Genomic DNA, 16,003 nt, shown 5'->3' with positions numbered 1-16,003 from the left:
TTGCTAGTGCCTACTTATTTAAATGTAGAGATGTTACACACACAAACAAGTTACAAAACTGAAGCCACAATTCCAAAGAAAGAAAACAAAGTATAGAGCTCTATTTCAAAATATGTGTACACTAAAGATAGGAGATCAGGTGTGGGTGCTTCTTACCCTCCTTGCATCTCTCGATTCCAGCGGTGCCAAGCCAGGATCGGTCACTCAATTCCGCGGAAAGACGAATAAGGGACAAGGCGTAGGGACCCTCTTAGCTGCAGAAGCCTTGGGAGGCTGTCACTTATCTGACCAGCAGATAGATAGTGAAAGCACTCAAAAATCATGGTGCTGTAGGTCCCCTACTTATACCTCTGTACTCCTTTATTCTCTTTCTCCTTTCTTATGCCAAATTGAGGCTGGTCTGTCGGGGTGACGCCAGCTTTCGCAAGAGTAGTTTACACTTGCAAAGGAGAGAAACAATAAGTGTCGACGACTGGACATTTCTTTTATCAGGGTAAATATTTTCCCAACTAGGATGTTGGTGTGTGTGCATCACGCTATTTAGTAGGGGCTAACAGCCATGTCTGTCACAGGGCCTCTGCCTGCTGTGAGCTTAATCGTTGTATCTGTTCCCAGAGGCACATTGTAGCAGCACACCTGTGCTTTCACAGCTTCAAAGGCTGTGCTGGAATATATGTTAAGTGCCCTGTTCCTGCTTCCTCCTGTGTTTCCAGCAATGCTGGTCTGAGAGGGGGGGGGGGCTGGCTGTCTGGCTACATACCTGTTGGGAAGCCCTTAATCGAAGACATTCTCACAAAAACCACCTCACCAGAGCCAGGCCAATATACAGTATTAACAAATTATTTAAAGTGCTCCCATATTTTGTCATGGGGAGTATAGCTGAAGAGAGTGCAGGGCAACAAGAAAGATTGGCATGTGCTTCAGTAACAATAATGGATTTGGCAGGTAGATTTTCTCTTTGACAAACACTCATCTCTAGCTGTTGCTGCACCCTCAATACCTCTTCCTTTTTTAGGCTGGAACCTTTAAGGTTTCAGCATCCCCTTTGCTCCTAGGTTTAGGCTTGGGAAGAATAAACCTTGCTAGCATGGTTGGTATGTAGGCAGGTAGGTATTTCCCAATTTATAGCTCTCCCTATTGTTCCCTTAAGGTATCGTCTGTCTGTTATTGTTTTGTTCCCTGTTGTTTTTCCCCAACAGCCTTTGAGCTTATCCAGTCTGGCTGCAAAGTTAAAGCAAACAGGTAAACTGAGGAATATATGAAACAAGCTGGGAGACCAATGTTACATGCTAAGGCTCTTGTGTTTGCATAGCAGAAGCCTGACCCCATTTTACACTAGGTGTAGACACAGCCCTTGGTGTCTCACCAGATTAGGTCCCTACTGAAACTTGATCCTGTTTTTCCTGTTCCATTCATCAAACTACATGTCTTCTCTTTCTCATTACAGAAACTTTGGTACCCATCCCATATGCGGAATCCCTGCTGCATGCAGACTGTGCTGGGGAGAAAGTGACCTGTGAGATCTCTCCATACAGCTTACACCTGGCAGATGAGGGGCCCAGCCAGGCCTCCTGGTTCATGGGGACCCTGAAGTTATCCAGTGGGATCAGCATAGCCCTGGTGCTGAAGGTCAGCAATGTCAGGGAAGAAGATGAGAGAATGGCTGTACTGCACCCAAGGCTGAAGGTTCCTATAAGCAAGGAGGGCACAGTGCTGACCACAGGTAAAGAAAGTGGCGAATGAGGGGAAAAGACTTTAGGGTTGATGAGAGAATTCACCTACTGCACCAGGGAGCACTAGGGGAGCCAGACACTCCAGGGCTGAAGCCTCCACATTAAGGAGTGCTAGGGGAACTAGAGACCCCAGGAATAGCACCCCACTCTGTAGTCTGGGACTTAAGGGAACTAGAGAAAAGGACTGCACGTGCTGTGAGTCAGCAGGATAGATATCCTTCCCTTCTTGAGGGAAGCTCAAATGTACGGGGCCCTCCTGCTATCTGCTGGATGTAACCGCTGGGCCACCAGTGTGATCCCTTGATCACTCTGCCCTTGCACTTCTGTGCCCCTTGACTCCCCAGTTCTGGCCCCGCTGTTCTCCCCACCACTGTCACTATAAGACTATAACAGGGTTTGAAAAAGGGCTAGATAAGTTCATGGAGGATAGGTTCATCAATGGCTATTAGCCAGGATGGGCAGGGATGGTGTCTCTAGCCTCTGTTTGCCAGAAGCTGGGAATGTGCGACAGGGGATGGATCACTTGATGATTACCTGTTCTGTTCATTGCCTCTGGGGCACCTGGCATTGGCCACTGTCAGAAGACAGGATACTGGGTTAGATGGACCTTTGGTCTGACCCAGTATGGCCGTTCTTATGTTCATTATTTGCCACACCACTGTGACCCTTGGCAAGTGCTGTGTCTGCTCTCCAAGAGTTCGGTGTAGCAAGGAGAGCAATATACACTTACTCCCCGTATCCTGCTAATAGCTCTGCAGCCTGCAGGATGGGATCTTCTTGTGGGGAGACACATGTCCAACCCTTCAACCCAGCATGGCCAGTCAGTCCACAGCATGCTTTCTCCAGGTGGGTGGAGCTGTGACCCAGTCCCTGGTGTCCTGCCAGGGGGAGTCTTCCATAACCACATATATTTAACACTCTCTCAGTCTATTTGTCTTTCTCCTTCTCTTTGTTCCTAGTTGAATTCCAGTTGTCATCTCGCACCCCTACTTTGCGTACCCGACTTGGCACCTCCGTCACCCTGGACTGCAGCTTTGCCTTGGCTTCCAGCTCTCCGCTGGCCTCGCTGGAGTGGAGGCTGCAGTACCGAGGCAGCGGGCGTAGAGTTTTCCACTACCAGGCGGGGGACGTGGCACAAGCAGAACAGTCAACGGCCCACGTGGATGTGGTGCAGCTGCTGGAGACTGGAGATGCATCGCTTAGCCTGCAAGGAGTGGGTGTGGGGGATGAAGGGACATACATCTGTTTAGTGTCCACCCCCCAGCACCAGGCCCAGAACATCATCCAGCTGCAGTTGGTCGGTGAGGCAATGATGCTTTAAGAATACCTAGTCAGGGGGCAATAGGGGAGACAGGCCCCATTCACTGGAACCTGACCATTCCCCGTATCTCTCTGCTCCCCTCCTTGCTTCCCCAGCCCCACCCAGTGGGGATGAGGGACTCCTCTGTACTACTCCATTCCCTCAAACACAGTTTATCACCAGCTGGATTTAATTTCCTGTTTGCCCCCCTCCAGAGCCCCCGAGAGTCCGTTTGTTCCCAGAGTTGGTGTCACGTGAGGGGGATGGAGCCACTACCCTGACCTGTGAGATCTCTGGCTATTACCCCCTGGATGTGTCAGTGAAGTGGACACGGGAGGCCCCTGACGACAAGGACAAGATCCCTATCTCAGGCTCAAGCACATACTTCTCCAGCCATAGGCAAGCCCAGGATGGCACCTATGGCATCAATTCATACCTGAGTATCAACACAGCCATAGAGCTGGGACCTGTCACCTACAGCTGCCATGTCTCACATCTGGCCCTTGAAGAGCCAATTACAGCTAGTGCCCAGCTCAGGACACCAGGTAAACAGGGGGAAAGTAGGGCGAGTTCTCCTTATTGCCCCTGCCTCTCAGCTTTTGCTTCAACCCTCTGATCTCCTAGCTCCAGCTTTTCCCTCACCTCTCAATTCTGGGGTACTGAAGCCCCATCCCATTTGGAGCACCCTCCCATTTCCCCTGCCTGCCCTCATTCCCCATCCGTTCTTTCCTCTCCTGGCTTCTCCTGGCAGTCGCACTTCCTCAGCTCTCATTGCACCCTCTACAGCTCTTTGTAAAGCATGTTCTCTGCATCATGCAGCACCTTACACTGTTAAGGGGGCAGTGATTTCAAGGGAGCAAAAAGGCAGCACACGGACTCCTTATTGGGAACCTAGACAAATTGGAGGATTGGGCCAAAAGAAATCTGGTGAGATTCAATAAGGATAAGTGCAGGGTCCTGCACTTAGGACGGAAGAACCCAATGCACAGCTACAGACTAGGGACCAAATGGCTAGGCAGCAGTTCTGCAGAAAAGGACCTAGGGGTGACAGTGGACGAGAAGCTGGATATGAGTCAGCAGTGTGCCCTTGTTGCCAAGAAGGCCAATGGCATTTTGGGATGTATAAGTAGGGGCATAGCGAGCAGATCGAGGGACGTGATCGTCCCCCTCTATTCGACATTGGTGAGGCCTCATCTGGAGTACTGTGTCCAGTTTTGGGCCCCACACTACAAGAAGGATGTGGATAAATTGGAGAGAGTTCAGCGAAGGGCAACAAAAATGATTAGGGGTCTGGAACACATGACTTATGAGGAGAGGCTGAGGGAACTGGGATTGTTTAGTCTGCGGAAGAGAAGAATGAGGGGGGATTTGATAGCTGCTTTCAACTATCTGAGAGGTGGTTCCAGAGAAGATGGTTCTAGACTATTCTCAGTGGTAGAAGAGGACAAGACAAGGAGTAATGGTCTCAAGTTGCAGTGGGGGAAATTTAGGTTGGATATTAGGAAAAACTTTTTCACTAGGAGGGTGGTGAAACACTAGAATGCGTTACCTAGGGAGGTGGTAGAATCTCCTTCCTTAGAAGTTTTTAAGGTCAAGCTTGACAAAGCCCTGGCTGGGATGATTTAACTGGGAATTGGTCCTGCTTCGAGCAGGGGGTTGGACTAGATGACCTTCTGGGGTCCCTTCCAACCCTGATATTCTATGGTTCTAACCCAACCATGCCCCAAGGACCCCTATACACTGTTGTCTCCAAGGGAACCAGGACCTTCTTTGCCCCCACCCCCTTCCTTCCCCAATAGGAACTCAGCTTAGTCCCTGCTCCCTGTAGCACTGTTCTAATGAGATCCTAATCTTTCCCCAGAAACCTTGCACATCTCTCCTCCAACAGGATCCCAGCTCTGCCCTGTGTGTGATCTGTGTGAAGAATTTTAGCTCTCTCAAACAGACTCAGATGAGCTTCACATCACTGACTCCCCCTCTTTCTCCAACAGAGCAAAAAACATCTAATGGGCTTGTGGGAACCTTCATTGCTACTTTCATCTTCCTTGCTGCTCTCGTTGGCCTCATGCTCAGGAGAAGAAAAACAGGTAAGAGTGTAAAGCACTTCAGCCCTCTCCCTAGACTGAGGTTCCACAGTCAGAGCTCATCTCCTGCTCCCTATGGTGCCGCTGGCTGTGAGACGCAGAGACTGGAGTAGCCTGGAGCACCTGCTACAGCCAGCACTCCTGCCACTCTAATTACAGTGCTTCCTGTAGGGAGTCGCATAGCTGGAAGCTCCGTCACAACCAGCTGTCCTGCCTCCTTCCCTACAGCAGCCTTGCTGGGAGAAGCCTGGACCGGAGTATTTGGGAGCTCCCCTCGTACTTCGTGCGCCTACTTCCTTTCCATTTTGCCTCCTTGAGGGAGAAGCTGGAAATGGAGTAACTGGGAGACGATTCCATAGCTAGTTCTCCAGCTTCTCTTCTTACAGTGTCTCTTGCTGGGTAGGAGAGGGGGTAGCTCTTAGGAGTGTTAGTGATGATAATGTAGTACTCAGACCTGTATATTTGCCTGAGATAGAATTTTGGGTCTTGTTTGCTCATTTGACTTTTGATATTTTTATATTCTTACTAATATGTATGAACAAAGAACAAAGATACTGGGTGTTACATCTGCCCACAAGCAGATCAGGTGAAAAGAGATAAGAGATAGTGCTAAAGTGTTGTTGGGCAGAATGGGTGTGTAATATAAAAGCAGTCACTTGAAGGACAGTCCTGCCTCAACTCCTCTCCCGAGATAAGGTCAAGCAACCAGTCGGGAGGGCAAGGGGGATGGGAGGGGAAGGTATAAGAAACACTAAAAGCCAAAGAAATCCCTGTCCCTGACTGGAGCACAACCTCACTCCTTACTCCTCCCATGGGATATGAAAGAAGTGGTACTGAAGCCCCCAGACCCAGAACCCTCCAAAATGACCATACATTATAAGGGGTAGGATCAGAGGTGCACTACTTCTGCTCTTCTACTTTCTGTCTGCATGACAAGAACCAGGGCAGGGTGAAGGGAAAGCTCTTAATAGTAGTACCATCGCCCTGGTAGCTGCAGATCATGGAAGAGAATGACATTTTACTGATTGTTTTTGTCTTCCTGAATCAATTATTTTTCTTTCTTTTCAGTTGATCCAAAATCTGAGGAATCTCTGGAGACTTCAGGGTAAAAGGGACAGTTAACTCAGTTACCCTTATTCCTGCGCCCCCTCTGACAGACCCCGTACCAGATGAAGACCCAGCCACTCAGAAATTAACCTCCCATTTTACATTAATGGAGCTATCACCATTTCTAGGGACCCTCTTTGTTAGCCGACGGCCAAGGATGTTTGGTGAGGTGCCAGCTATGCCCGTTTATACCATCCGTGACTTTAACCGCTAGGACGCACTGTCCCTTCGCGGCGGGCAGCCCGGGCTAGGCTGACGGATGCCCCAAGGTCCTAACCACCCGTGACTTTAACTGCTAGAGCTCAGAGCTCCTTCGTAGCGGGCAGTCAATACTGACTGACAGGTGCCCCAATGGCAGCACTAAGAGCCTCTCCACACCCGTGACTTTAACTGCTAGAGCTCAGAGCTCCTTCGCAGCGGGCAGCCAGGATTGACTGACAGGTGCCCCAAGAGTTTGCCCCGTGGAGGCAGCACAACTCAACGCTAGGCTCTTAGTACTCTCACCTAATGGCCAGGCTTTAGAGCCAAAATGGCTGAGGTTCTTTAATTGTGTTGGCTGCTTTACAGTAAACCAGAGAAAACAAGTCAGGCTTATGCATAAATGGTTACCAAAATTTATTAAGCTAGATTCTAATCATGCGGTTACAAAATTGCTAGTGCCTACTTATTTAAATGTAGAGATGTTACACACACAAACAAGTTACAAAACTGAAGCCACAATCCCAAAGAAAGAAAAGAAAGTATAGAGCTCTATTTCAAAATATGTGTACACTAAAGATAGGAGATCAGGTGTGGGTGCTTCTTACCCTCCTTGCATCTCTCGATTCCAGCGGTGCCAAGCCAGGATCGGTCACTCAATTCCGCGGAAAGACGAATAAGGGACAAGGCGTAGGGACCCTCTTAGCTGCAGAAGCCTTGGGAGGCTGTCACTTATCTGACCAGCAGATAGATAGTGAAAAGCACTCAAAAATCATGGTGCTGTAGGTCCCCTACTTATACCTCTGTACTCCTTTATTCTCTTTCTCCTTTCTTATGCCAAATTGAGGCTGGTCTGTCGGGGTGACGCCAGCTTTCGCAAGAGTAGTTTACACTTGCAAAGGAGAGAAACAATAAGTTTCGACTACTGGACATTTCTTTTATCAGGGTAAATATTTTCCCACCTAGGATGTTGGTGTGTGTGCATCACGCTATTTAGTAGGGGCTAAGAGCCATGTCTGTCACAGGGCCTCTGCCTGCTGTGAGCTTAATCCTTGTATCTGCTCCCAGAGGCACATTGTAGCAGCACACCTATGCTTTCACAGCTTCAAAGGCTGTGCTGGAATATATGTTAAGTGCCCTGTTCCTGCTTCCTCCTGTGTTTCCAGCAATGCTGGTCTGGGGGGTGGGTGGCTGTCTGGCTACACTCTTGCAGCTCTATAGGAAGGGATTGGAGGACCCTTGTGACCCTGGAAAGGTGGAGTCAGAGAAAGGGGGTGTCTCCATCATGTGAGTGGGGGTAATACCATTAACCTCACTGGAACACTGTTCTTCTCACACTTTCAGGTACACAGAGCTAGATACACAAAGGGATGTAGACATTTTAGGTGCCTAAGACCAACATTTAGGCACCACTGAGATCCTCAAACCTCTGCTCAGCTGGTGCCTAATCCTTTAGCTACCTAAATTCCTTAAGTACCTAAATTTCTGCCTGTGGACATACTCAAAATCACCTAATTCCTGATGCCATTGAGCTGCTTGGTTCCCTAGCTCATGCATAACCCCTGGTAGGATTGTCAACCTAGGCAATACCCTGCCTTTGTCGCCTGCAGGGCCTGATCCCAGAGGCATGCTCAGAGCATACCTATCAGAGCAGGCCTTGAACAGAGACAGCTAGGAACAAGCAGGTCAGAAATTTGGTGGGTGTGTGTATGCACATATGTGTGTACTGTCATTTTGCCCATGTCATCCCTAGCTTTTAATCCCTCCACTGGCTCTCCCTTCTCTATCACATCAAATATAAACTGCTTATATTCACCTTCTAGTCCTTTCTTGGCCATTTCCCACCCTACCTATCATCTCTCATTTGCTATTGAACTGTTGATGCTCATCTCTGATGGGCCCATCATGCCAGCCTCCATTGGCCACAGGTTACATTTTCAGACAAGCATCTTTCTACTTTCTCCCATGCTGTTCAGCACAGTTGGGAGGGGCTCCCTGAAAACATCCATAAAGCATCCACCGTCAAATACATCCACAAAACTCTCCTTTGCCGCGATGCCTGTAATATATTGACAATGGTTAGAATGCCAATCGTCCTGACCATTATTGTCTCATTGCTTCCTTTTATTCCCCTACAAGTCTCTTGCTTTACGCTCAAGATTGTAAGCTCTTTGGGGCAGGAATTGTCTTTTTGTTCTGTTTGTACAGTGCCTAGCACAATGGGGTCCTGGTCCACAACTAGGGATCCTATGTGCTACAGTAATGCAACTAATAACCTTATTAGCTTAGTGGACAGAGCACTCCCCTATAATGTGAGAGACCCAGTCTATATCCCTGTTCTGCCTGAGTTGGAGCAGGGACTTGAAGTCAGTTCTCCCACATCCCAGGTGAGTGCTCTAACCACTGAGTCGTTGAATATTCTGGGGTGGTTATGTCTCAGTCTCCCCTGCTGCAGCTGTTCCACTTGATATAAATGAAATATTTTTGGAGCCGGGCCTCTCCCACATCTCAGGGGATTGCCTTGACCACTGAGCTACAGAGTCAAACTCCTGCTTTGACTCCTCTTTCTTAAATAATTATTTAATTATTTATAATGAAGAGGTTCTTCAGCAGGAGAGATTGAGAGCCAGTTACATCCCTTGTTAGTATCTTGATGAAGAGCTGTGTTGGGAAGCTCAGGGTGGAGAGGGAGTGGGCGAGAATTGGGGCTCACTCTGTAACTGGCTCAAACAAGATACGGTATTCACTGCACTTTGTGCTAGTTTTAATTTGACCTCTGAATAAAACCGTGTTGTTATTTTTCTAACACATTTCCACTTTAACTCCAAACTCATCTGAATTGGAAAGTCTGGGGAGGGAGAAGCATCATGCCACCACTTCTCAGGAGGGGTGGAAGGGTGAAATTGCAGTGACAGATCACAGTAAAGGTTTACTGGTTATTATACAATTCTCTTCTTTGTCCTTTTCTTCAGAAGTAATAAGGTAAAAAGAAGTATTTAATTCCCAGCCTCATTCTGTAAAGGGCAATATGAAGTGTAACTGATAGGAAACAAACTGGGGTAAAGGCTGTCTCAGTAATGATCCCCATCCCCATGCAGGAGTTTCAACCACGACAGCAGAAAGAAAACTCAGCAAAAAGAAATGGGGGGAGGGGAGGAAGACTTCAGGACCGGACTATATTTGCATACACACACCTAGGTGTTCAGCAGACAGAGCTGCATTGCCAAAATGATGAATTTTGGCTGGTTTTGGGATACAAAACACTTTGAATGCAGGGATAATGAAATGTTGTTATCCTTACTGTATGAATAAAGGGCAGCAGAACTGTGCTTAGCATGCCCTGATTGAAGGGGTCACCCTAACCTCAAACCCACTTGCTAAGCAGGGGGTAGGGATGTCACATCCCAGTGAAAGTTAGAGGGGTTAGGGATAGATGTTTTTATCTAGTGGGGGGGCTCTGCTTTAAAGGGTTCTAGATACTATTTGATTCTCTTCTCTTTAGTGTTCAAAGGGAGAGTTGAATAAACTCAATTAAAAGTTCTTGTTTCTGTTGGGTGGTTACTAGAGCTGAAATCACTGATGAGCAGCTCTAAGCCTTCAACCTGGTGTGAGGACAGTGTTGTAATGAAAGACAAGAAGCAACAGTAGAGAGGTTTCTCGCTGTCCAGGGAAATCACTAAGGGTATGTCTACACTATTCACCGGATGGCGATTGATCCAGCGGGGATCGATTTATCGCGTCTAGTCTAGACGCGATAAATCGACCCCCCAAGCGCTCTCCCGTTGACTCCTGTACTCCACCGCCATGAGAGGCGCAGGCGGAGTCGGCGGGGGAGCGGCAGCAGTCGACTCACGGCGGTGAAGACACCACAGTAAGTCGATCTAAGTACGTCGACTTCAGCTACGTTATTCACACAGCTGAAGTTGCGTAACTTAGATCGATCCCACCCCAAGTGTAGACCAGGGCTAAGAGCTGGGCTAAGTGGTGGAACCTCAAAATGGGGCATTGCAGAAGTGGTAGTGAGTGGCAAGCAGCACTGATGACAGCAGCATTGCTGAACAGCGGCAGAGGTAACAGCAACAGAGGTAGTAGCACATAGCTAATGGCGGCAGAGTACAGTGGAAGCAGCAGCAGAGACACTGCTCGACAACTCCCCCTCCCTTTTCAGGGGTGGGAGGTGAATCCAGGTGAGTGCACCTCTGAACTAAGGGTCTTCACTGACTAAGAACAGCCAACTGTGAGTAGGGTGCAGTGCAGGGAGAGGGGAGTGGTATGTTAAAGGGACATTTATTTGTCAGACTTCCATGCTGCAAGATGGGAAATTGAAACAAAGGACACTGCCCGAAGGGACTGTGAGGTGCGTGTTGCTTATGGTTACGTGCTTTTGAATCATGGTTGTGGTGTTTTCCCAAAGTAATGCTGGGTTCTATTTCCCTTTTAACAAAAGTTTTCTTGTGTTATACACAGACTCAATGCTTCTGAGTGGGTAAGTATTGACTCTTAGAGGTGCCCAAGGGTGCTAATTAGTTTTATCAGATTACTGGGTAGAGGCTTGAAATGGTTCTGTTTTGTACTGGTAAGAGGAATCCCTAAACATTGAACCCCAGCCCTTGTTGCTGCCAATTCCATCTGGCAGATATATCTATGGAAAAAAGTGAGGCGGATGGCAAACAATATACATTAGAAGTTATGAAGTGTAGAAAATTGATAAGGAAAGCTAAAGCCATCCGGAAAAAATCCATGGCTGGCAGAACTAAGGACAATAAGGAGTGGTTTTAAAGTATACCAGGAACAAAAGAAATCCCAATAATGGGACAAGCCCATTACTAGGTGAAAATGGTAAAATTGTTAATAAAATGATACAGAAAAGGCAGAAGTGTTTAATAAATATTTCTGTTCTATATTTGGAAAGAAGCCAACTGATGTATTCGGATTATAGGAGGATGATGAACTGCTTCCCCGCCTTTTAGTAACTAAGGGGGATGTTAAAACAGCATCTACTAGGGATAAGTGTTCTAAAAGCATCAGGACCAGATAACAAGAGCTCTGAAAGAGCTGGCTGGTGAAATGTAGACAATATCAATAAAACTCATGCTACATGGACAGACATAACTGACAGATTTCAAAAAGGAATAATCAGTGGGAATAATCTTTGAATGGAGGTGTTTCTAGTGGGGTTCTACAAAGCTGATGATATTTAATATTTTTACCAATGATCTGGAAGTAAATATGAAATCACTGCTGATGAAATTGGCAGATGACCCAGAGATTAGCAGAGTGGTAAATGAGGACAAGGCAGTCATCCAGATGGTCTGGATTTCTCAGAAAATAGAGCTCATTCAAACCAAATGCATTTTAATACAGCAAAAGTTTAGGTCCTATATCTAAGAAGAAAGAATGCAACCAAATGAGATCTCCTGGAAAAAGGATATAGGGATCATGAGATCCCAAAGCAATGTTGTGGCAAAAAGTTCCTTGGAGGGGAGTAATGAGTAGTACTAGGGAAGTATATACTGGTAGACTTCATTGGTAAAACCGCTACTAAAATACTGCTATGAAGAAACTGGGAGATATCTGTATTAATTTTATGAAAGTTATCTCCCTGGGTTTGGTGGTTGGTGTACTGCAGGCTAAAAAGTAACTGTGAGGGCATGTCTACACTACAAAGTTAAGTCAACTTAAGGTAAGTTGACATCCGGCCGCTGCAGTAATTAAGTTGATTGTGCCAGTCCATGCCATGCTCATTGTGTTGGTGGAGTGCGTCCTCACTAGCAGCGCTTGCATCAGTGCACAGAGCAGTGCACTGTGGGTAGCTATCCCACAGTGCAACTAGCCACAGGGGGTTTGGGGAAGAGCTTACAACACCTCATGGGACCAAAACATCGATGCAGGGGGGAATGGGAACATGGCTTTGGCTTCCCGTGATGCAGTTTCCTCCCTCCCTCCTTACCTTGATATCAATGGCAAACAACCCATACTTTCTCATGCCTTTTTTCGAAAACCTGGCTTAGCCGTGTGTCTGCCGTAGCCCAAGAAGCATGGACCCCACTCAGCTGTGCACTCCTGCTGTGAGCATTACAAACACCTTGCACCTTATCCTGCAGTATTTCCAGAGCTGAGAAAGGCACCGCCGTGTGGAACATTGCAATGTCATGCAAGCAGCCCTGCCGCAAGCCATAGGATGAAAAAATTCCTGGTTGCTGCTGGCAGTCGTGCAGCAGCTGAACAGGCTGGAGCGCCATTTCTGGTCCGGGAAAACAAGCACTGAGTGATGGGATTGCACTGTTAGGCAGCTATGGGATGACGAGCAGTGGCTACAGAACTTTTGAATGCATAAGTCCACTTTCCAGGAACTTTGTGCAGAGCTTTCCCCAGCCCTGAAGCACAGCAACACTAACATGAGACCTGCTCTGACTATGGGGAAGCAAGTGGTGATTGCTCTGTGGAAGCTTGCAATGCCAGACTGCTACCAGTCAGTGGGGAATCAATTCAGAGTTGGTAAATCCACCATGGGATCCATTGTGATCCAAGCATGCAGGGCGTTAATCGACTTCTGCTAAGAAGGATAGTGACTCTGGGCAACGTGCAGGACATAGTGGATGGTTTTGCCACGATGGGGTTCCCTAACGGCGGTGGGGTGATAGATGGCACGCATATGCCTATCTTGGCAGCAGACCACCTTGCCAAAGAGTACGTAAACTGTAAGGCATAATTTTCAATGATGTTACAAGCACGGGTGGATCATAGGGGGAGTTTCATCGACATCAATGTGGGAGGATCAGGAAAGGTGCATGATGCGCGCATCTTTAGGAACACAGGTCTGTTCAGAAAGCTGCAATCAGGGACTTTTTTCCAGATCGCAAAATAAGCACTGACAATGTTGACATGCCAATTGTGATCCTGGGAGACCCAGCCTACCCCTTGCTCCTATGGCACACGAAGCCGAACATCGGCCACCTGGACAGCAGTAAGGAGCATTTCAACAAAAGGTTGAGCAAGTGCAGAATGGTGGTGGAATGTGCCTTTGGATGTTTAAAGGGTTGCTGGCACAATTTGCTTACTAGGTTGGATTTCAGTGAAAGCAATATCCCCATTGTTATCACTGTCTGCCGTGTGCTCCATAATATCTGTTAGGCAAAGGGAGAGACGTTTCAGCAGAGGTGGGGTATGGAGGCAGATAGATTGGCAGCTAATTTTGAGCAGCCAGATACCAGGGCAATAAGAAGAGCTCACCAAGGAGCTCTGCATCTCCTAGATGCTTTGAAAACTTGTTTCAGTAATGTGCACCGCTTATCTGTGTTGTGCCTTCCCCTACCATCCCCTCCATTGCATCAATTTCTCTGTACCCTCCCCCCCACCCCAATGATTGGAATAAATAAAGAGCATTTAATTCTCAAAACAATTACCTTTATTGCACACACATACATTATTTTCCTGTTCTTTCTATTTCTTTAACCTTGGGCAAATGGTGGGATAATATTGGGAGGGGAGAAACCAAATCAGTTTGTCTGTGAAAGCACAGAAGTCTTGCCCATCAAAGATCTTTGAATGGTTGCCTTTTGTTCTTAGTACCCTCCCCAGTGTTGAGTGGAAGGGATACTGCACATCCCACTCCCAGCTCCTGGAACGTTTGTGGGAGAGGGATTGGGAACAGGGCAATGCTTGCAGGCAGTTCTGCATGGGCTGCAGAAAGAGTTTAGCCTCAAGCTGCTTTTCCTGAAGCTCAACCAGATGCCTCAACATGTCTAATTGGTCCTTCATAATCCACAGCATCTCATCCTGCATGGGATGTTCTCCTGCTCTCCATGTCCATGTCCAGTTTTTCAGACAATGAAATCCTCCAGGCTCTTAGCCCTGTCTCAGCTGTCTCAGAGGCCTTATTGTCTTTCTAAACATGTCATCATGCTGTGATGGGATCCCTGGCGTGCAGCCTGGGACTGTGGGACCGCTGTGCCCCCTGAATTCTCCATACTGGGCTATCTCTTACAATGCTTTGCTAGTGACAAGCAGCAAACCCCTCCAGGTGCTGTTATCACTCAGCACAACAGCATGTGGAGCCCCACACCCAGGTAGATTGCATGAATGCTCCCAGACCCGCTCATGAATCACACAGAGAAAGGCACCAGACAAATCCTCCCAGCCTTGTACCTCAGGAATATACTGTCTGATGAGCAGTGCAAGTTTATTAATTGGTTCACCGCTTCATCAATGGAAAGTGGATATACACCAGCCTCTGTAAACCTGTGCAGATTTACCAAACACTTCAGGCAAACTCACTGGTAAAGATAAACAGTAAAACAAGTTTATTGACTACAAAAGATAGATTTTAAGTGATTATAAGTGGTAGGCAAAACATCAGAGTGGTTACCAAAATAAAATAAAATATAAGTATGCAGTCTAAACTCTCAACCCAATTAGACTGGGCAACATCTAGATTAAGCAGTTTTTCTCACCCCACTAGATATTGCAGTTCATGGTACACAGGTTTCACCCGTGAAACTTGGGCCAGTCTCCTCTGTTGGAGTCTTCAGTCTTCTCAATGTCCTTGTTGCTTGTAGCATTTGTGGGGGGAAGAGAAAAGGCAAAGTATAGGGTCACTGTGTTCTGTTTTATATCCTTAGTCCCACCATGTGGTTGGAGAACACAAGTCCAGGCATGTCAGGGTACATTGCTGAGTCACCAGGCAAGGTTGAGCAATTCCCCTAGTGTGGTCTTGCGCGGCTGAGTCATTGCATTGTAGCTCTTTCGCTGGACAATGGCTTTTGATGGTTGTTCGACACCCACATGGGTGTTGGTTATCCCCTGGTTATTGTCTTTGAGGAGCTAGTATCCTGATACTTCCCAAACCCACACCAGATATTTGTGACAATCATACAACACAATTCTCATAACTTCAAATGTATTAATGATATGCATATTTAGATGGAACAGTGGCTTTGAGCAGATCATAATCTTTCCCACGATACCTCATATGGCATGCTCTGCATAAAATATCACAATTTGTATACAAATGATGAATATGGGGGTTACAGGGCATTTCCCTGGGGTGTAGAGTGTCACACACACATCCTCTTTCACTCCCTTCTAATTACAGCCCTGTGCAGATACAAATTTATACCTGCAGATGCAGATATACACAGATATACATCGGTATCCACAGAACCCGCAGGGCTCTCCTGGGAACTGCAGTGGCAAAAGGAGCAAAACATGGAACTGCCACTCTCAGGAGCCAGCGCCCCACACTGGCAACTCCTCCGGTGCCACTGTACTGCCCCCAGGCCTGTCCTCTGGTGGGGCTGTACAGACCCCAGACAGGAGATGCAGTCATGCAGACAGCTGCATGGAAGGGACAGGGGTGGGGCTGGGGGCAGTACAGCCACGCCGGAGGTAGTAGTTGCCTTAGACGTGCAGAATCTGAGGTCAATGCCAATCCCTGCCAACCAAACCACCCACATGTTAGGGAAAACATGGTTGAGGGACCCTGAAATCACTATGGGTGGTGGATCACATGCTCTATTGTTTGCAGTACGAGCACTTGTAATGAAAACTTCCCCCGTTTCCCCTAGGTGACCCTATGTGAT

The 16,003-nt window shown here is 47.5% G+C and overlaps 1 protein-coding gene across 5 annotated transcripts in view; it reads left to right on the top strand.

Moving 5' to 3' along the window:
* LOC140898889 (tapasin-related protein) overlaps window positions 1-12,040 on the top strand; it is a 34,064-nt gene extending 22,024 nt beyond the window's left edge. For 3 of the 5 annotated variants that reach the window (XM_073313417.2, XM_073313434.1, XM_073313440.2), the window contains 4 exons: window positions 1,448-1,723; window positions 2,693-3,034; window positions 3,249-3,578; window positions 5,025-5,230. In XM_073313417.2, the coding sequence (XP_073169518.1) occupies window positions 1,448-1,723; window positions 2,693-3,034; window positions 3,249-3,578; window positions 5,025-5,230 (1,154 nt within the window). Of the gene's footprint in view, window positions 1-1,447; window positions 1,724-2,692; window positions 3,035-3,248; window positions 3,579-5,024; window positions 5,231-6,185 lie in introns of those variants that run through there. The other 2 variants (XM_073313426.2, XM_073313450.2) reach the window with 1 other exon arrangement.
* Window positions 12,041-16,003: the final 3,963 nt, after the last annotated feature.

The sequence above is a fragment of the Lepidochelys kempii genome, chromosome 1 (genome assembly GCF_965140285.1).
Source record: "Lepidochelys kempii isolate rLepKem1 chromosome 1, rLepKem1.hap1, whole genome shotgun sequence".
Lineage (NCBI taxonomy): Eukaryota > Metazoa > Chordata > Testudines > Cheloniidae > Lepidochelys > Lepidochelys kempii.
This window is presented reverse-complemented; position numbering and strand designations above follow the sequence as displayed.